General features: G+C 44.3%; 1 protein-coding gene across 3 annotated transcripts in view; it reads right to left on the bottom strand.

Moving 5' to 3' along the window:
* FHIP1A (FHF complex subunit HOOK interacting protein 1A) overlaps positions 1-22,194 on the bottom strand; it is a 389,114-nt gene that overhangs the window by 64,883 nt on the left and 302,037 nt on the right. For all 3 annotated transcript variants that reach the window (XM_085641659.1, XM_085641660.1, XM_085641661.1), the window contains one exon: positions 20,782-21,849. In XM_085641659.1, coding sequence (XP_085497785.1) covers positions 20,782-21,849 — 1,068 coding nt within the window. The remainder of the gene's footprint in view (positions 1-20,781; positions 21,850-22,194) is intronic.

Below are 22,194 nucleotides of genomic sequence, written 5' to 3'. Positions count from 1 at the left end.
TTTCTTTCTTCTTTTTAAATATTCTTTTTCACTCTTCCTTCCACTCTCTCTCTCTCTCTCTCACTCTTTCCTGTCTTTTTCTCATCATTTCATCTTCTGGGCTTCCATTTCTATTATTGGCTTTGCATAGCATCCATGACCTCTAGTAAGGTTTTCCCTTACTTTGAATTTAAGAGCTTTTTTGCAGAGCTGCAGACAGAACAGGCTCATATATAGTTATTAGAGTCAGCTGCACCCCCCGCTTAAGCTGTGAAAACGGGGGGTTCACAACGCCAATGACCTAGGTTCCTGCTGATCACAGATTCAAATGCTAGGCGAGGTAGCCCATCCCTTCTTCCTGCTAAGAATTAATATGAGTACCAATTCCTGAGTAAAAGTGAAAGCTATTTTTTTACAGCCTTAAAACAATACTACAGTAACAAGTAACATATAAAAAAATTGGCAATTATTTAAAACTCCTTTAAGACCAGCAAATAAAACACGAACTGGAAACAATTCATCACACCGCGAAGACATGGCACTGTAGAGCGGTGCACAGGGAAGTATGTGTAGAACTCCGCTTCGGTAATTACCATTAAAATGTTACCTCTAATGGTGATGCAGCGTACATGGTTACCTAAGGAATCAATATCACATAGAACCTGAACTTTCCTTCCACAAATTATTGTTTTAAGCTGTGAAATTGAAAAATAACGTTCTTGTATTATTTAGCCATCTGATAGCCCTAGCAATGTAACCGCGTTTTCGAGGAATTTGATAATTCTTACTCGGCATAAAAAAATCATTCATTTAATCGCTTTTTCACTGAAATGGTAAACAAAATATGCCATGTGTGTGAAATATATTGTTCTGCTGAAGCTACCTCTGCTCACAATACTATAAGACCACTTCAGTGAGTAGGGCGAGTTGAACAGTGAGTGGAATGGGGTATTTAATGAACTAAACAAACATTTCTGTGACCATAAAATGACTTTATCTTTGAACATGAACATTTTATGACATGTAAGCAATTTAAAGCAGTATAAACTTTAACTAGATTTGTAAAGTATGGTCCCTGAATGCTTCCTTTCTACAATATTATTCACTTTATTTCTGGAAATGGGGAAATACAACATAATAATGACCCAAAAGGATGGCTAGCACCGAGCTGCACCGAGAGTTGTAATACCTGTTAGAGGGAACACCCTTTCCTGACCACCCCTCCTACATTATAGAAGAAAATAAACACATGATCTGCAAAACCCCTCTGATATGGTTTGCTTGCCACCTAGTTTTGAGCTATATTACTTTTTAGGTCTCGCCTGGTGACGCAGCGCATGCGCACTGCTCGCCTTGGCGAGATCTATTGTCGTCGGTTTCTTGGCCGAAGGGGGACAAGACATGTGCGCACCTGGACAGGCGATGTGCACGTCGTCTCGCCACGTCTCTTCCTCCTTGTTATTTATACTGGTTAGAACGCATCCACGAGGCAGCGCTGCTTCAAAGGGGAGCCGCCCAGCGGGATGTCATCGCCAGAGGAAGAAGGAGCAGTGCCGCGATCGACGGTTGCAGGACGTCGCCTAGCAACCAGGACGCATCTACGAGGCAGTGCTGCTGCAAAGAGAGCCGCCCAGCAGGACGTCACCGCCGCGCTCAAGTCGGTAGAAGACCGCCCGGTCTCCCCGTGCCCAAGCCCAGGTGCCGGCCATAACAGAGAACGCACCACCGCAGGTAAGGCTCGCTTCAGCGTTGCAAGGCTGCGAGCCGATTCCTTTTAAACTTTGCCTGGATTGTGGCCCGGACGGACGTAGGCAGGGGTGCGGGTCTGCGGGGGAGTGCTCTCGGCCTCCCGCCTTTGTTGCAGTGAGCAAGGGGGATCGTGAGGGCCCGTACTCATCACCTAGAGGAGCGGCAGTACCAGGGCCTGGGCAGAGAGACGATCTGGGCACACAAAGCAAATGTGGAGCAGACTTCTCTCAATCATTGACGACAAAGTCAGCACTACAACTGACTGCATGATTGGGGGCCCAGTAGATTACCTACCACCGATCTAAAAGTGAGAAGGGGCCCGCACTTGGGAGATAATTGCCTCGTATTGCAGACATCACCATTTAAGTCCGCAGTTGGTTTTCCAAATAACTTTCCCCACGTCTGGAACTGTGTTTTCATCCAGACCGTACCTACAAACTTAATTACCCTTTTCTTACCAAGAACACTACAAGAGAACCTTTTAAAGAAACAGCTTATATTTAATGCAGATTCTTATTCCCAAAATGTTTGTTTCATAGGCAGACAGATTAATAATTAGCAGTGCTCGATATTTTAGAAGACCCTTTCAGGTTCAAGAGGGCAAGGAGTGGATGGGCAATTGACAGGTCTGGGAGTCTTTATTGCGGTACAGACGCGCATCTGAAGAAAACAATAGGGTAGGCGGTGTGTAGATGTGGCCTGCCGGCCAGTGCTCATGTAATAATCTAATACCACTAGGCCAAGTTCATGCTAAATAAAATTGTATACAATATATGTAAGTAAACGCTAAGGCTAGTTCAAAGAGAATCACGCACACACTTTGTATGTAGTGTTGTTTTGTTGCCACTTTCTCTAATCTCTAACACTCACTGTTAGCTAGCACAGACTTGCGGTGACCAATTGCTGATCCCTTGGGGCTCCTCTGCTGCCAGTACAATAAGGGCAGAGGCCGGGCTATGCAGAACAGGCCACAGGCCTTCAGTCTGCCGGCAGATTCAAGGGAGAAGAATGGAATTGCGCTATGGACCACCGTTCTGCAGCTCGGCTCTGCAAAGGAGCAATCTCAAGGCTCAGGGACAGGGCACAGTGCCACCTCCCTGGAAGATGATTGGTGGCATTCACAGGTGAGGCACGCAAGGATACGTCAGCATGGACTCGTCTTGAGCAGGGCCATTTGTTCAAGCACAATGCACGTGCTGGGCTGACGGTTCATGTGAGGGAGCTGACGCTCAACGGACAAGTGACTTCTGTACTATGCACACCAGCTGCCATAAAAGCAGGGCTTTAAGTGGGCCGGGTCCTTCAAAAGCAAGTGCCGAGATGGGTCCCTATCGAGCTCTCCATTTTGGCACACTCGCACTCAGAATGGGAAAAGAAATCTTAACTCTGCAGCAGTTTCGCTGTGTTTGATGTAACTTTTAATTGTTTGCAGGTTCGAAGTGCTTTACATGAGCACCAATAAGGAGATATTAATTACTTTTCTTGTAGGCACTGACGATTAAGTGATTGCCCAGAAACACAGGATGTCGAGCGGACGATGAGACTCAAACCTGCTTCCTCAACTTCAAAGTTGGCAGCGCTAGCTATTATGCCACAACCTCTCACGTAAGAACTAAAGCATATTTAGCTAATGCAACTAACAACCTTTAACAAAGCCAATAGTCCTGGCTTGTTGTAGGTGTAATATTACTTATGTAGAGGAAATAACAGAATCAGCGAAATACCAGTCTGGCGGCACATTATGCTGAGCACATATTTTCAGCATAAATGTTTGAAGCCACGCCCTTAATTATATCGGACATGCCCCTTTGAGAGACCCCCCACACAGTTTTTTCAACTCACTTAAAGCCCTGTATAAATGTTCTGCAGCGCCGTACACAGTCGGGGTAAAGGAATGCACCTGTCAATCTGAATGGCTACGTTTTCATTATCCTCATGGACAAAATACATAAATGGCAAAATCTTTTGTAAACCTGTGCACATAAGGGATCAGGAATGCATTTTTAAACATGGCAGGTCCCCAAAAACAAGTGGTGGTGTCGTCCACTGGCAACCACAGGCTAAAAGTAGGTGCTGCTTGTCTCCATTATTCCTATGTTCCTGTCCAGGCCACTAGGTTCCTAGGTTTTGCCATGTAGTCGTCTTTCACCATGATACGAACATGATCCCCCAAATCCAGCACACACTGCACAACCACCCAATCAGTACACAAAAGACAGATTTCATCACAAACACTCAATACACTTCGGATATGCATAATCAGCCAGCACTGGAAACTTAACAGTACTTTCCCAACATGGAGGGGGCAGAAGAAGCACATGGGCGACAGTGAGAAACAAGAAACGCAGGGAATGTGAACTATACAAAGGAGACAGCTGAAAAAAAGGATCCACTCTCGTGGAATGCTCAACCGAAAAAGAACAAGCATTAAAAATGCAATACGTCTAGCCTTTGATTAAGTTAAAGCTATTTGCTTTGCTATAGAATACCATTAGCAAAGCAAATGGCTTTAACTTAATTAAAGGCGAGACCTATTGCATTTTCAATGCTTGTTCATTATGCTTCTAAATGCCAGAGTACCACAACCGTTACCCAAATATTCTCATAGGAGATCTCCAGGCCATACTATTTCGTTTTAACTGCTAGCACTTAGTCAATATTCGTTTTGAATACACCATGTCTCAACCTGTCTTAAGAGTTCTTTGGGAGAGACTCCCCAATCCCTCTGCAAAACAATATTTAATTCCGGCCCAATTTTGATCTACATAACTAACAAATATGCTTAAAATCCCAATTTCATTCAAGGACTCTTAAAATGTTCTTAGGTGAGAAAAACCCAACCTCTCTGTAAAATGACCTTTAATTGGTATCTAGTTTTGAATTTTGTCACTGATGTAATGTGCTTTGCAATGTATCGTTCTTCGAACAGTTCCTGAAAATGTTCTTGTGGGAGAGCCCTCCTCCCCAGAAAAAAGAAACAATAAGTCTTTACATGTTACCCAGTTAAGACCCGTGTTTCTGATCCAAAGTGCTTTCAAGTAAATTTTTTGCCACAGCTTTAAACAACCAGTTGAGAATTCCTGGCTACACACCTACGATTAGAATAAAAGAGAATGGGCGATGACCCGTCCCTTGCACACAAAATTCTGTGTTTAAAATGTACAATATTTGAATTACTGCAGTGAAAAAATTCAGTTACAGTTGTTAATAGCACAGTACACACCATTAAGTTTATCCGATTGTAGATAATTACTGCTCATTAAAAGTACTGCACATCACACTTCAATTAGTAAATCATGCCATTACAGTTTAGAAATGGGCCATAAAATTCAGGATATGACAAAGAAACATGGTTCTCCTGGGCAGCGGAATTTATTATATCGAGCAAATGGTTGGGCAACGGGCACAGCACAAATCAAATATTAGCTGCTTGAAAAAGTCTCAGTGACCTACACCCAGGTCCTGCATATGATACAACGCGACACTGATGTTCCGCCGGCCTTCAAGCCCACCAATGAAAAATTTCTCTTTTGAACACTATCGGCCTGATTTATGAAGCTAACTTACACTTTATAGTAATTTACACGTTTGAGTAATTTTACTAGTTTTTGGCTATTCACAAAATCTGAGTGTAAATTTACTTCAAAAGTGTAACTTGCATGTCTCCACCAAAAGAAAGTGCCTGGGAGCTATTCACAAACTGCAGTGGCTACTTACATAGGTAACTAACACTTGAGTAATTTATATGTGTAACTTTCTCATACACTTTTGAGTAACTTTACACTCTGACTTTGTAAATAGCTAAAAGTAGTAAACTTGCCCAAAAGTGTAAGAGTTAATTACATGTGTAAATTACTCAAAGTGCAAGTTACTTTTGTGAATAGCCCTTACAGGCCAGGATAAAATGTTCAATATTGGGTAACTCCTAATGTGAAGTGCCTGTGTACATTGTATTGGGAGCAGCCAAGAGTGCTGTTTTATCCCATGTTTAGGGTGATGTTCATGTGCAGTATTATTCAAATTACGCAATGGATTGCAGACGTAGTATGAGTGCAAATTGTTACCCAGCTGAGCAAATGTCATACTTACAAGCTCCCTTTCCTGAGGTACAACACTGGTCAAGCCCTGTTGTCATCAGCTTTATAATACATGGAAGTTGGCTAACCGTGTATCAAAGCCTGTCTCTAATTCCCTTCTTACAGTCGAGTTGTGACGTCTCTAGTCAACTGTTGTAAAAACATTACGTAGCTGCTCAACTATAGTACCTTAATACAGTTGAGTTGTGATGTTACAATGCCTGCTGTCAGAGCCAGCAGCCATGATGAAATGCAGCATACAGAGTTGTTAAAGTGAGACGCAAGGCTGGATAATGTAAGTTCAACTTTTATTTATTCTCACAGCAGCCTCCATCACTAAGGGCGCTATGAAGGTCAGGGGCAACTGTCACGCTAACTGAAACATGGAATGTTGGTAACACACGTGGCCAGCATGCTGCAGGAAAGTATGAAGAATCCATAAGGAGGTGGGCAAGAGGGGAAGGAGAAAAGTGGGACAACGTGCAAGTTTGAGGGTAAACCTAGGAATAAGGACCTTACAACACATCTCCCTCCTATAAAAATTGGACAAAATGAGATAATGATACAGAGGCGCTGGGTGCCCAGAATTCATCGAGTTATTACAAATGTACATGCAATACTTGACAGAATTAACCTTGTAATAGAAATAGCACATGCAATGCAATTTGACAAAACCAATACACCATACCAAAAACATCCCCCCATCCACAGAGAAGAAAAAAATAAATTCAACTAGTAGAACAATAGTTGTGCAGTCCTGAAAGGAACATGGGGAAAGTTTTAATAAGAGGTTCCCCCAAACAGAAAAATGCTTATTAATGTAGAACATAATCACTGTGCCACCCCGGAGCTCTATGTGGTCTCGTACTCCTACGATCATAACTAGACTTGGAGTCACCCCATGGAAACATCACATGTTTGTCTTTGACTAGGGAAGTGTGACACACAGACAACCTATCCATGCTCTATGTACATCCATCATTTAAAGTAACCACATTCCTGCCCATCTCAACCACTTTTATGGGCTTTGAAAACTTGTGCCCTCCACTTTCAAGGGGTACTGGTAATTTGACAAGAACAGTGTCGCCCACCTTCCATCTACCCTCTATGGTACCATACTTAGCGTCATACTTCCTTTTGTAGCTATCTTGGTGAAGTTCTCTGAGCCGAATCATCTCATCCTTTCCACCCACTTGGGCTCTCCTCATCCCAAATAGTTAGGTGACAACTTTGTTCCAGGTAATCTCCCTTTTAATACCACGAACGGAGAGATATTGGTAACCAAAGTAGGCATCGTATGATAGGACCACAGCATGCGTTGAAGGGCACAGTCTGCAGGGTTACCTGACAAAGGAATACTTGCAATTGTCCCTTGTAACATTCGATTAACCCTTTCAACCAACCCGTTTGCCCTGGGGCAGTATAAAGCTGTCTTGAAATGGCAAATGGACCAATTCTTCAGGAACTCGCGCATCTCATCGGAGGTAAACTGTACTCCATTATCGGTGATGAGAGTGCTGTGAATTCCTTGCAACATGAACACTTCCTTGAGAAAACCAATGAGGGACCTCGTGTTGATACAATTCACCATCTTCGTCATTATCCAATGGGAGTGATAATCTACTAAAACTAGCCTAAACTTCCCTCTTGAGAGGCCCACAAATGTCTGGAACAAGCTTATCCCATGGTTTGGAAGAGACAACAACAGGAGACAGGGGAGCTTTCCGAGTGGACCTCTTTTGTCGCTAAGGGCACAAGATAAGCAATCTCTGACCGTCTCCTCCATGAATGAATCCATTCTAGGGAACCAATAGGTAGCTCTGACCCTAGTCTTGGAGAGGCTTCTGCCCAAATGTCCCTAGTAAGCAATCGCTGCAATCCTACCCCACAATTTCTCAGTAGGAACCAACCTGCCTCCTCTCATGACCTTATTGTTAAAAGAGCTTAATTCATGTCACACAACCCAATAATCCTTGAGACCGTCACTTAAAGTACCAGATTTGATGGGCCAACCCAGAATGATCTTACTCTTGACTTGCTTCAAGGTCTCATCTTCTTCCATGCCCAACTCCCACTCTTCCTCTGAGATTCCTGGAACGTCTACAGTGCAACGATCTCACCATCCACAGAATTGACGGCACCTTTCTTTGTAAGGTAACCGTGCTACCAAATTCCTGTTGCCAGGCACATACTCCATGGTTTAATGAAACCCTTTTAGACCCACAAGCCACTAGGCGACCCTGGGGGACATGGTGACTCTTCCTTTGATTGAGAACATGAACAAAGGCTTGTGGTCTGCGCACACCGTAAATGGAAGTCCCAACAATTAATTTTTTTTAATGACCAATAGCCCAAACACAGGCCAAAGCTTCCCTCTCTACGGTAGAGTAATTAAGCTCAGATTACCTCAAAGCCCTAGATGCAAAAGCCACGACCATTTCCTTTCCACCAACTATTTACGTCAACGCCGCACCAACACCAATTCCACTCGCATCTGTGGTCAAAATCATTTTACGTCGGGTATCAAAACAGCCCATGGAAGGAGTATTCACAATAGCATCCTTAATAGCCATGAATGAACTCGGAGAACCCTCTTCCCAGATAAAAGGAACACCTTTTTTTAACAGATTACTTAAGAGAGCTGTTACATCCATAAAATTCCTGACTAAATTGGTCATATATTCTGCCAATCCCAAAAAGGACCTTAACCCATCCTTATTTCTTGGAGAGGGAGCTTCTCTCACAGCATTGACCAGATCCAGCTTGGGTTTGACACCAAGCCTAGAAATGGTATGCCCTAAGCAGTCCACTGAATCAACCCCAATCCTGCACTTATCCTTGGTCACTGTGAAGCCAGCTTTTTGAGTGTTTTAGCACCACCCTTAAAGTAGTAGCATGATGTCGTCCTGGAAACAGAGGACATTGTCAATCTTCCCTAAGATGCTCTGCATCACACACTGAAAAACAGCAGCCACAGATGCCAGGCCAAAGGGCATGCGGCAAAATCTGTACGCTCCAAAAGGTGTAATAAAGGATGTGAGCGATCTAAATCCGAGTGTAATTCAATTTGGTGGCAGGCAGCCGGTAGGTCGATTACACTAAATAGCTCCGCCTTACCAATCATACTGATGATTTCAGTGATACGAGGGAGGGGAAACCTGTCTACTCAAATGTTTGAATCCAGATCTCTAAGGTCCACACAAAGGCGCAACCCTCTGCCACCTGATTTCTGAGCGACAACAATCGGAGCAAGCGATAGGGAACTTTCAATAGGCTCAATGATGCCTTGAGAAACTAACTTGTCTAACTTTTCCCTCAACGGTGCTAGCATGAGGTTGGGAATGGGACGGACTTTGTGATTTACCGGAATGGCAATGTCTTTCACTTTAATTTTATGCTGAAAACTTTTTAAGTGAACGGGCTCTTCACTGAACACCTCTGGAAATTCATCACGTATGGCTTCAAGCTTCTGGTTGCCCTCTTCCACAGCAAACACTGGCTCAACTTTTTTGGGGTCTAATCGGATACCTAACTCTTTCTGTTGAGCTCACCCCAAGAAACTGGACCCCTTTTTAGTCAGATAAACGTCCCATTACATCAATCGATCCTTGAATTTAATTTGCAAAGATAACATGCCTTCCAGGGGAATGGGATCCTTATTGTAACCACCCGGTTCTATATTGGGGGGAATCAACGTGTACTTTCTACCCTGAAACCTTTCCTTAAAGTTGTCATAATCAATTAGAGTATAGGGAGAGCATGAATCAACAAACACATTGAATTCAATTCCATAGAGTGAAATGTTGCACATAGGATAATCATTACCCATGCTAGATGTGCCCTTGTTGATTTGAAAGACATACATATTGTTAACTCCGTCAGCAACCTCATCTACTGCATGAACATTTTTCCTTTCCATACTTCTGTTTCTGTAAAATCTGGCAAAATGACCTATTTTGTTACACTTCCTGCATACTATGGACCGAGCAGGACAACTTGGGTTGTTGGCCAGGAGATTGCAATTTCCACAACCAAAACACTTAAGTCTTTCCTCCCTCTAATAACTGTTCTACTTGGAGGTTCACCACCTTTTTTGCTTAAGACACACTCCCTTTCAACTGAATCAGAGTCAAATTTGCTCTTCACCACCGGCATAGTTTCACCCGCATTACTTTGTTTCAATTCTCGAATACATTCGGCTGTATGTTCAATACTTTTAGCAATTTCGACAGCAACTTTTAAGTCAAGGTTCCCTGATAGCAACTTCTCTTGACTTTTCGGGTCATTTGTGCAGCGAACGAGCTGATACCTAATAAGAGAATCACCTAAAGTAGCAAAGTCACATAAGTTCGCAAGGCCTCTCAAAACAGCTTTATAATATGTAACTTTTTCAGTTTTTCCTTGCACTCTGCAAAAAAATGTATGTCTCTCAAATACCACATTCGCCTTTTGTTCAAAGTATCTCCCTAGTTTCCGCAGAGTTACAGTGTAAACATCATGAGCGTCTTCTCCCTCTGAATCACTATCAGAATCTGATAAACTCTTGTAGACTTCCCTGCCCTGAACACCAATGTTATGTAAGAGGATATGTTGTTTCCTTAAAGGAGAGATTTTTTCTCCCCCAATTGCGATGAGATGGGAACCTACTCCACCTGAAAATCTGATGGGACAGCCATTGCTCTGTGAGGCTGTAAGGATGGTAAATCATTCTACTCGTAAGGTGATTTATGTATTAAATTGACTCTTCAGAGTATACACCATGCTGGCAGAAATGTCCTGCCAAATACTTTGACAAACATGCCCTTCACACAAGCAGTGGCACAGTCATGTCTTCTACAGTGGACACAAAAGCAGTCATCTAACTACAGAATTAATTCTCTTTTTAGTAAATCATGATTCTGAAATGCGGCAAAGATGGAATACAAAATACACTCAATATTCAAAACTTGTCTGCAACACACATTTTTTGCAGATTTAGAGCTCTATCACTCATGGAACTACAAAGGCACATGATCTGTACTGAGAGCGCGCTAATGCTCAGATTGGCACCTTAGAACAATACTTGTGCGCAGGCTTATTTAGTCTTCAAATAAATGGCCGCCCTGGCATTCATGCCTTGCTATGAAGTCTCACCTATAATTCCTTATTATGCCTCACCACACTCATCTTAAAAAACACTCAAAAGGACCAGGGCCCATTTGAAAAAAAATCTACAAAAACACTCAAAATGTTTCCCATCACGGCTTGAGATAACGTGAAAAGCTTAGTTTTACAATTCTAATTTTTTATAATGTATAAAGAAAGGTTCACTAGAGAGCCGGAAACAAGATGGCCACATCTTAGGGAGGTTCTGTCAGCCCGTGATTACTATCCGACATAATCCTGTATGGCAGAGAGCCATTAATGCCTAAAAACATACGGCATATTCTCGCAGAGGCACCGGAAAGCTGCGGATTAACGTTAAGCTGCTAGTGGATCGCTAGGACCCCTGGTACTATCTCTCCATATTTACGGGCTAGACCCGCGTGGCGGAGAACAAGATGGCGGAGCCCAAACTCTGAAGATGGTGACCGCTGGGTAATTGGGCCATGCCGCTTGCTGATCTGAGGTGGGATCGCTGCGGCACGCAGCTGCGAGACTGCAGAAGCGCTCAGCTAGACACTGCTCGATAGGACGGCTGAGACGGGCACCATATAGAAGGACCGGCTGAGACGGAGTGGCGGTGGACAGGAGAGTCGCTGAAGAGCGACCCTTCAGGTGTACACCGACATCCTCCTTCTGCCTGGTGGGAAGGTGAGAGCAGCCTGGGCCTCTGGGCACCTAGCAGGGTCCTGGTCAGGGGCGCATAGAGTGGGGGGGAGGCGTGGGCCCTGCAGCCAGATAGGCCGCAGCCGCTGGGCTGCTGAGAGGTGCGGCCGCATTTCCGGCTCGATTCGGAGCCTCCGTGCAGAGGGACTACGGGGGCGCTGCGGTCCTGAGAAGGTCGTGGGCCCAATTTGAGTGCTTGTCCCCTCTGCCTCCGGGGTCCAGTGCTGCTACCTTCCTCAGTCCACAGGGCGGGCAAGAGTTGCCTGAATCTCCTTGGGTGCCTCGCGGGGAGCTGGGCCAGCACGGACCATATAGGCCTCAGTCACGGGATGTGTGGGTTGTGGCCGCATTGCCTCCTTGTTTCGGTGCCGCTGTTCCGGTGGACCTGCTTGCCACTCTGCGAGTGACTGCACATTGTGAGCTGAGATGAACACCTACACTCCATATTGCAGCGCTTTGAGATCAGAGGACAGCGGGGACAGGCGGTGAGCTCTGTGATACCATCAGGAGGTGAAAGACCATTAGTGTCAGCACAGTAAAGGTGGTGAGAGGCTCAGTAGACCCGTAATGCGACAGGACCGGTGGGGAACCAGTGGGGGTCGTCACATAGAGTTGCGGGGCTGAGCTTAGACACAGCTGCTGACAGAAACGTGGATGAACACAAATCCACTGAAAATTCTCACACTCCCTGCAGTGATTTTTGGTAGTTCTTTGTGTGGGTCAAGTGATAACCTCCAAGGATACAGAGTGCAAAATGGGCCGCATGGATGGCAAACAAGCAAAGCTACCATTCTCTGCATGGAAGCAAATACCTAATGATGACGTGGAAACACAACGGGAGAAACAACACCCTCCTCTTCCCATAGAACAGGACGAGGACATCAAAACATTACTCCTTAATATGCGCCACAGCTTGTCATCATGAGTCTAAAATGGACACCATGAACCTGCGAATGGATTTTATTGCGCAAAAACTCGAAAAACATGATGGGCGCATATCAGAGACAAAGCAACGCATCTCCTCACTAGAAGATGGCTCTACTGCTAACTGTGCAAAGCTACAGGGTATGGAGAAGCTTTTCAAAATTATAGCTGCCAAGAATGAGGACTTAGAAGCGCTTTCGCGCAGAAATAATCTGCGTATAGTAGGTGTCCCGGAATCCACTGCTACAGGCCACACGGAGATGTACGTGGAACAATTGCTTCTGGGCCTTTTTGGGGCAGAGGCATTCTCCAAAGTAATGGTGGTGGAGAGGGCCCACAGATCACTCGGGGGAGACCACCACCGCGTCCTATACTGGCACGTTTTCTCAACTACAAGGACTACGAATGGCAAGGGAAAAGCAGGATTTGATTTATGACGGGACTAAAATTGCAATATACCCAGACTTTACATTAGCGGTACAGGAAGCATGGAAATAATTTTTACCCGTCAAGCATATATTCCAGCAGGCCAATATCCAGTATTCCATGCTCTACCCTGCACGTCTGCGGATACAGCACAGTGGAAAGATGCATATTTTCAATAGCCCGCCACAAGCCCAGGACTTTCTGAAATCCTGCCCAGGGCACCCATATCCATTACAAGAGGATAACCGTGGATCACAACGCTCCTCGCCGACCCATGAGGAAGACTAAAGACAGACTAAGATAGACTTGACACTCTGCCCAGATTCGGTGAGGTTCTGATCCCTGCTCGAACTTTCACTGGCAATGAGAACATACTTAACTGAACGCTCTGGCCCAGTGCTCTTACAATGTTATACATTATCTTGATATATTTGTCACACAATGATTTCCCGGGACCCCTATCACTATGCAAGGTGCGCTGACGGTCTCTCTGGAGCATATCCCCAGAGGGAATTCCCACGAAGGATGTTTTGAAATGTTATGTTGTTTTTTTGCCACTGTTCAGTCATCACTAATGCATTCTCAGGTTGCACTTACTGGCAAATTATGTCTCCTTGAGGACTTATGGCTTCCTCTTGGAAACATTAGAATGGAGAGGAGCACCTACCAATATATGCCAAGTATATTGACTGTACTGATGTTTACACGGATTGGGTGGGATATATTTCCCCTATGGGATTGGGCCACAGGGGTGGGTGGGGGGCTGGGAAGTTCAGTTATGGGCCTATACATTTGCATTTTATGGTATCACTTACTATTGGCACAGATGTGATTGCATACTCTCTGTTTGAAACAGTTTTCATATGGTAATCCCCAAGTGTTTTTATGGTCTCAGGGTTCGCATGGGGATCCATGGCTAACTTAGAGTCGGGCAAAACCCCTACCATTAATTGCCTAATGTGGAATGTGCATGGGCTCCGTGATCCTCGTAAGCACTGACAGGTTTTGTACTATTTAGACAGACACTATATCCAACTGGCAATGTTGCAGGAGATGCATTTGGCTCCCACGGTGTCACCCATATTTGGCAGGAAGAGGGCTGCACACAGTTGCTTCTCCTCCTACTCCACATACGCAAGAGGTACGGCTATTCTAGTTAAAGCAGGTCTAGGGTACTGTCCATTGGGGGCATTGCAGGATTCTCAGGGCAGATTCAGCCAAATGTGGGGTAGGTTGGCAGGACATACGATAACAATGGTGAGCTGCTGTGCGCCCAACACAGATGATGCTGAATACTTCAATATTTTATGGGGGCACATTTTAGAAATAGGTTCTGCCTATATAGTATGGGGGGTAATAGATCCGACCACGGATCGCTCATACCCACATTTACCCCCGCATCCACATGCTGTTAGACATCTCACGGCCATCATGACCGATCATCATCTTTTCGATGCATGGAAGTCCCTTCATCAAACCCAAAGGGAGGGCACTTTTTATTCTAGCGTCCACTCCAGCTGGTCCCATTTGGACAATTGGTTACTCTCTGCGGGACTGAACACGGGGCTCCGTGAGGTGATGCATTTGGCGTGCACTCTCGGACCACTCCCATGCACTGCTGAAATTAACACCGCCAGGCAATGAGTCCCCATATCGGTCCTGGTGGCTGCAGCCCACGGCTTTACTGGATAGTGCCTTTCGGGAGGAACTGCGCCAGGAAATTGTGGAATTTTTCCAATGTAATATAGATAGTGTCTCCACAATCACCTGTGTCTGGGAAAGTTTTAAAGTCACCATGAGAGGTCTCTGCATAGCTAAGAGCGAAGGGATGTTGCGTTCCATCAGGGGGACTCTAAGCAAACTAGAAGCAGAAATTAAGCAAATTGAGGGGCAAATGGCTACCTCGCCCCATTCCCACATGCAAGCACAGCTAAAAGAGTTGTTGATGAATATGCTGATGAGGCGGAACGCGAGACCAAATTTAGCTCGAAATACTACATAGCCAGATCTTATGGGGAGGGCGAATGCCCTGGCAGAGCCCTGGTGGAAGTCAGTAGAATTCCCACTACGCAGATCCTTGAAATTTCTGACGAGGAGGGCAACAGGCATACTGACTCACGGGAAATTCTTAATGCCTTTTCCAAATACTATACCGCATTATATCACACCTCTGGTCGGGAACTCCCGGGTATTACATCTCAGTTTGAAGACACAGCTCTTGGATGGATCAGTGACTCTCGTAGAGAGTTCCTGGCTGCGGACTTTGAGGAAGATGAAATCCGGGCAGCAATAATGGGACTGCGCTCGGGCAAAGCCCCGGGACCTGACAGCCTACCAGACGACTTTTATAAGTGCTACATCGATTAATTGACCCCCATTCTTCAGCAAGTCTTTGAGGAGGCAAGGGATTCCGGGACTCTCCCACTGTCCATGCGACAAGCCCTAATCATATCTCTCTGCTTAAGCCAGGCAAGGAGGCTACTAAATGCGAGGCATACAGATCTCTGTCATTGATTAATTGTGACCCAAAGATCCTTGCTAAAGTCATAGCTAGTCATTTGGCTCTGCTAATGGACAGCCTGGTCTTGCAGGATCAGGTGGGTTTTATACCCGGCAGAGCCACTTCACACAATCTACGCACCGCATTTGTGCTCCTCCATGACATAGACCCTGAGTGCTTGGCTGCTGGGATTTTTTTAGACGCCACAAAGGCATTTGATTCCCTTGAATGGGACTACATGTTCACCATACTGGGCAAAATGGGACTTCCCCAGCCATTCCTTGCATGGATTAAACTACTCTATACCCAACCTGAGGCTGTAGTTCAGATCAATGGCTTATATTCCAACCCTGTCCCCATCAGAAGGGGCACCCGCCAGAGATGTCTGTTATCCCCATTATTATTTGCCCTGGCTGTAGAACCTCTGGTGGCTAAAATAAGACAACATCACAAGGACTATGCTATAATCTACCCTTCCCAGCAGATATTAATATCGTTATACGCCGACGACATTACCCTATATCTAAGGGAACCTAACGTTAGCCTCAATCCAATCTTAAGTGAATTTATTCAATTTGGCGATCTGTCTGGGATTAGACTAAACTGGAGAAAGTCCCAAATTTTTCCACTCACCCCCAACACAATAAAATTCTCTCTCGATTTCCCACTATGCTGGTGTGAGACTAAAGTAAGATATCTGGGCGTGACCATAACCAGAGACCCTGAAGATACTCTCAGGGCAAACTATGAGGTAGCGATTGAAACAATTAGCAACTGGGTGGAGCGCTGGATCGCACTGCCACTCTCATTGGCTGGCAGGGTGGCCCTGATGAAGATGAACATTCATCCTAAGCTTTTATACCTTTTCATTAACATCCCATATAATCCAGGATGTGCCTTCTTTAACACCCTGAGAGCTCTGCTTATCAAATTGGTGTGGGGTGGGAAGCAGCCCGGATAGGTTGGCAACTTATGACACAGCCATTCTCGGGAGGGGGTTTCGAAGCTCCGGATATGAAGTTGTACTACCTTAGCGCCCAAGCCCATTACACAGTTTATTGGCTACATTCGCCGCCATTCATGCCACACTTGGCCATTGAACAGAGATACATGGCACCTACGCCCTTGCATTCCTTCTTAAGATCACGTGTCTCCGGGGAGGGAGTGACACATCACACGGTTACCTGTACTAATAATGCATGGCAGCACCTGTCTAGAGCAATAGCCAAACCTGTACTATATTCCCCACTAGTGCCACAGTCGCACCTCCCACATGCCCGTCACCCAGAAGTTTTATGCCGGGAAATGATTCATGAAAGAAATTTAACCACATATGGTGATCTATACCGGGAGGGTAAGTTCAAGGATCGCATGGAGCTGCTGACCGGAGAGGGAGTCACTCCACTAGAGATACTTTTATATATACGACTGAGACATGAGATCAGAGCCAATATCCCGGGTTTCCTCTGTGAACCTCTCACTTTAGAGGTACTACACACAGTGTTCAAGATGACCAGTCCAACATATGCTAGGTCTCAAATATACCACACTGCGCTGCTAGAGTGGACACACTCACCATCTAGGGCCAGGGAAGCATGGGATCAAGATCTGGGAATTCCTTTGTCAGATGCACAAAGGACTCACTGCTGTGCGCAGACTGAAAACATCACAGCCAGTAGTCGGCTGCGAATTACAAATTTCAAGTTTTTGCCTAGAATCTATTATACGCCTGCATTGCTATGTAAATATAATCTGAGAGATGACGATAGATGCATGAGATTTCGGCAGGAGGGTGCAGATTTCCTGAACTTGGCGTGGGCTTGCAATGAAGTGCAGGAGTACTGGCGTGAGGTGATTGAGGCACTATCCAAAATTACTGAGGTTCAACTTTCGAGATCCCCCCTGCCTGCGCTGCTGAGTTACACGGCCGATATTCCCAAAACCCATCGGAAATCCATCGCTCTGGGTTTGTTGCTGGCGAAGCGTAGGGTGGCCTGTAGATGGGGTAGAGGACGTGCCCCCAAGTTTAAAGACTGGCTCACTGATTTAATATACGCTAAAGATCAGCTCACGGTATAAGCAGAATTACTACCAACTGCCTCTCGTCCCAGAGATATCTGCGAGCCCCTGTTAGCATATTTACCTGAAAAAGATGATTGAAGGCCTGCTTGCCTGGCTGGATGCCTGTACGGAATACCCTAAACTCAGCGGTAGGGAATACATGTGTCCCACTCACAATGGGTACTGCATGTATCAAGATAATAACCCTTGCATAAGTGCTGTGAGATACCTATGTGACCAGCAATTTTAGGATACTCTGAAGATCTGTGGGGAGGAATGGAAATGGGAACTGTTTGCTAGATGTATGTATTCTGGTTAATAGATATATATACAGGAAGATTCGAGACATGTAATGTGCCATCTCACATCATGATGTAATTACAGATGCCTTTGTATTTTCAATATTTGGAAATTCAATAATAAAAAAAGTAAACATAATGTATAAAGAAAACAAGATGAAGAACATCCAAAAAACCTCAATACAACAATTCAGAGATACATGCAAACATGTTAACAATTGGAAATGTGGTTACTGAACAGTACCAACCAAATAACAAAACAGACAATGTAGAAAACGAATGCTTTCTCAAAACCTGATGATACAATCATGAATAGGAGTAGACCATGATCCACAAACGTTCTCTCATGACTGTTTTAAGCGACTACTACAGGTTCAAAGTTAATGCCCCTCTCTACATGCATTTTTGTAAGGCAACATTTGACTCCTATTGTATTCCCTTTTGGTGGGGAAAGGCATTAGAACTAGCTCCATGTAGAAAACCTTGCACTAAGCTATTTCTTTCCCATTTGTATTAGAAGTGAACAACACTGTCTACAACCACAAAATGTTGATAAACCACCAGAAAAACATGTGCAGTCTTTCCATGTGAGATGGGGTGACCTGTGTGAAAGGGAAGGAGAAATACCCCCGGGTGCGTCCTAATTGTATCTTCCCCCTCACCGGACACTGACAAATGGTAACATATACTGGCTTTAAGCACCCCTGGTTGGCTCCGGGAACATTAAGTAGTTCCTTGGCTCGACCACTAGTTAGCAACAGGTTAGACGTTATGGTTAATGCAGCATTTGAGAATGACTAGGATTAAGTAAAGGATCTGGTGATCTGACAGAGATTATTCAATGTGCATGTGATGTAAACGTGTCTGGATGAAATACTGATGCTGAATTGTTATGCAAGTTGACTATGATGCATTTCAGATGTTCGGTTCTGATGAAACAATAAAATAGGTCTTAAAAAAAATCAGAACAACATGTGACACTTTAATTTAAATACATTTCCAAAATTCCTTGTGTTGGTTTTACATTTTTGATATGGAATATTTACTACACTCTCCCAAGCACTTTCCAGATACCATAGATAGTAGGCACTATACAAAGACATGGCACATAACCACATAAATGCTATGTATTTATAACAAACATATGTAGGCCCATTACAAAATCAAAAAGAACATATGCAATCCTTTATCAAACATTTGTAACAATGCATCATGGGTTGTGTTTTAGTATAGTGTTTGAAATGGATATAACTCTATTACCTACTTCGTATGCTTAGAAATATTCAGTTTACAAACCATGTAAGACACACTTATAGTGAATTAGATCCTTCCTAACAGACATGAGCCAGTGCATTCAACGCTAATTTTCCACACCAACCCTATTCCGAGTTGCTTGAGCTCTCCCTGCTCACCTGTGCGCTTCAACATTTACATGGAGACACTGAACTAAAGAGGTACAAATGGCTGTCTCCATCCTTCAATATACTAGTGAAATCAGCCTCCATCTGAAAATCTACATCGCTCATGACCTTCAACTCCTGTCTCTCCACCGTGGAGGGATATATGTGGAGCCCCTCCGTAACGCAACACACAACCTAACCAAAACTATATTACAGGCTTCATAAAAAACACTATTCCCGAATCAGAAGATGTTTTTCGGCATTAACAGCAACTTTCTCACCTGTGACTGCAGTAAAAGCTATCCCTTTCCACTCACATTGAAAATACAGTCATTTTTCCAGTTCTGCCCCTCTTCCCGAAGAAGGGAAATCTCCTATCCTCTAGTCTTGATTTCAGTCAATGGCACAGGAGCTGATCCTTTACAGAAATGACTCAAGCAATGTATTTAAGGGAGGCCACAAAAGCTACCCTGATCTAGACTCTGCTGCCCCATGCCTCTGCTTGCATTCTCCTACCCATTGCTTCAACCAGATAAATATCCCTAGAGCTGCATGGGCTTAAAACTGGGCTCTCTTTGTTGGCAAACCATCCACACCAGCCAGCATCCCTACCTTGCATGCAATTTCCATATCCGGAGTGATGAATGTTCCACAAATGAATCAACCTAGACATGCTGCCTCCTGCCAAACTCCTGCCAAACCCCACCCCTCTAAAATGCTTAAAGAAAACACCTTTCAGAGGCCAACCTCAAAAAATTGCCTCGGTTTTCTTTTTTCTATCTCCTCAAACCTATTTATACTAAGACTCAAACCTCTTTATACTAAGACTCCAGACTAAATGTTTAACCAAGGAGCCAACAGCCACAAAAAAAAGTATCAGGCCAATCTAAATTTGTAATAAGCACCTGCAATTTCAGAGAGGAAATTAAAGACTAACTACATGAATAAAAGTCAAATGATGGAATACAACACAACAGAGCAGAGACAGGTCCATAATATCTTCTGCTGCATTTGTTTCCAATCGCTTCCGTAAATTTTTAACACTGTGGTTCGCTGACAATTCCTTGCTCTCTGCACCGTCTTGCGATATCTCGGAACTGATCATCTGTAACTCTTGTACGCTCCTTTGTTATGAACTTCTTACGTGACAGAAAGGCAATATAAAGTGGGATTACTCTTTATATAATACACATTTGTAAAGCGCGAACAATCACCCGTAAGGGTCTCTAGGTGCTGGGGGCCGTCGGGAAGATTAAGCAAGCTATTGCCCAGAGTCACATGGTGCTGGGCTAATCTGCCGCCAGGGATCGAACCGTGATCCCCAGATTCCGGAGTCAGTCGCCCTGGCCGCGACTGACTCCATTTATTGCTTCAGTCTTGTGACTGTCAGTGAGGTTTGGATATAATAGGAACTATTGCTGCAGTGTAAAATGCAGGCACAATCCAACAAAACAAACCTCCCTTCTTTATGATGTCATCATCTACATAACACATCTCAAAAAACCTCCTATTAATGTAGCGGTTTGCAATCAACAGAAAACACAACGTGAAACGCTCACCTGTAAAGGGTGCCCCCTGGAGCCTGGCAGGGTGGTTCATAAAGGATAAATGATCTTTTGGTCCAAACGGAGAAGTGCTTTCCACAGAAGGATTTTCAGGTGAGAAGCTTTCAAAGTCATCCTCATCTTCCTCCATTGCAGAGACAGGGTCAGTTGATGTTGACTTCTGCTCTTCCAAGACTACTGTGTTGGAGCCCAGTCCCTCCATGATCTCATCGCACCGTGCAATGAAATCTTCACTCTCTGGGCTGAGCGTCCTCATGAGAGTCCTCACATTTGAATTAACATCTGCCTCTGATGATGATTCAGGGGTTATGTCTGGCGATATGTCCATTTTAGAAATGTCATGGCTTGTCTCTTCCTTTGTTTCCTCTCGACTCAAGCTTGCATTTTTTCTATTCTGCTCTTCCAAGTCATTATCTTGCTGTGATTGAGTAAGAGGGCCATTTCTCATTGCTGGCGCCTGAGTTTCATTTTCAGGTTTTGTTGGTGAGTTGTCAGTTTCATCTTTAGAAATAGCTGCATCCTGGGCATCCTTGAGAGCACACAACCTATAGACCATGACATCATCTTGAAAATCAGACTCCTCTATGTATGATCCTTTGATCAGCATGATTGCATTCTTTTTCATCTCCTGTATGTGTTTAGGTGGCTCTACGGGTGAAGTGGCACTCGTGCTGCCTGTGTCATTGCAAGGCTGGGACGAGCTTGTATCTGAGCCGGGGGATATTCCAGTATCATAACTATCATCCCACTCCAACTCCATCTGCAGCCTTGCTCCCAAGGTGGACAAATCAGCAGAACCCACACTTAACTGAGGTCTCCGTTGCAGTCTGAACACAGGGAAGTCTGGTTTTATGCTATTCTCTTTAGCGAGAGCCTGGTACGAGGCATCAGGGTCAGGACTGTACCCATCATACGGAGAAGCCCACACTTGACAATCCCTCATACAACGAAGTATGTTTGCTTGAGCATCCCATAGGTACTGCAGATAGCTTATGTCCACAGCTTTTCCATATTCAACAATGCATGTAGATTCAGATACTTCAGTGCCAGATGATTGATCACCTGAAATTGAATGATAATTACTATTCTTCCATAAAATACTGATGTATTTAAAAGGGCATTGACTTACAGAGCAATCACATTTTACATGAGTAACCTTTTCTACATGATGATTTAGTAACTTGCAATGGATGTTCATGAGAACCTCCATCACTAGGAAATCAAAACACGTGGAAAACAACATTACATAGTACAAGAGACAAGTACGGGATAGCGTTAGAATATCTGAAAACATTTTATGAACACTGCGACAAGAAACACTTGAGTACAATCAAGGAGAAGTAACTTTTCAATATTGGTATTCTTATTTCATAAACATAACCATTTACAAATGCAATAGGCTTCACC

This window comes from Triturus cristatus, chromosome 2_2 (genome assembly GCF_964204655.1).
Source record: "Triturus cristatus chromosome 2_2, aTriCri1.1, whole genome shotgun sequence".
NCBI classification, from domain to species: domain Eukaryota; kingdom Metazoa; phylum Chordata; class Amphibia; order Caudata; family Salamandridae; genus Triturus; species Triturus cristatus.
Note: the sequence above shows the minus strand (reverse complement) of the source record. Positions and strands in the feature narration are given on the sequence as shown.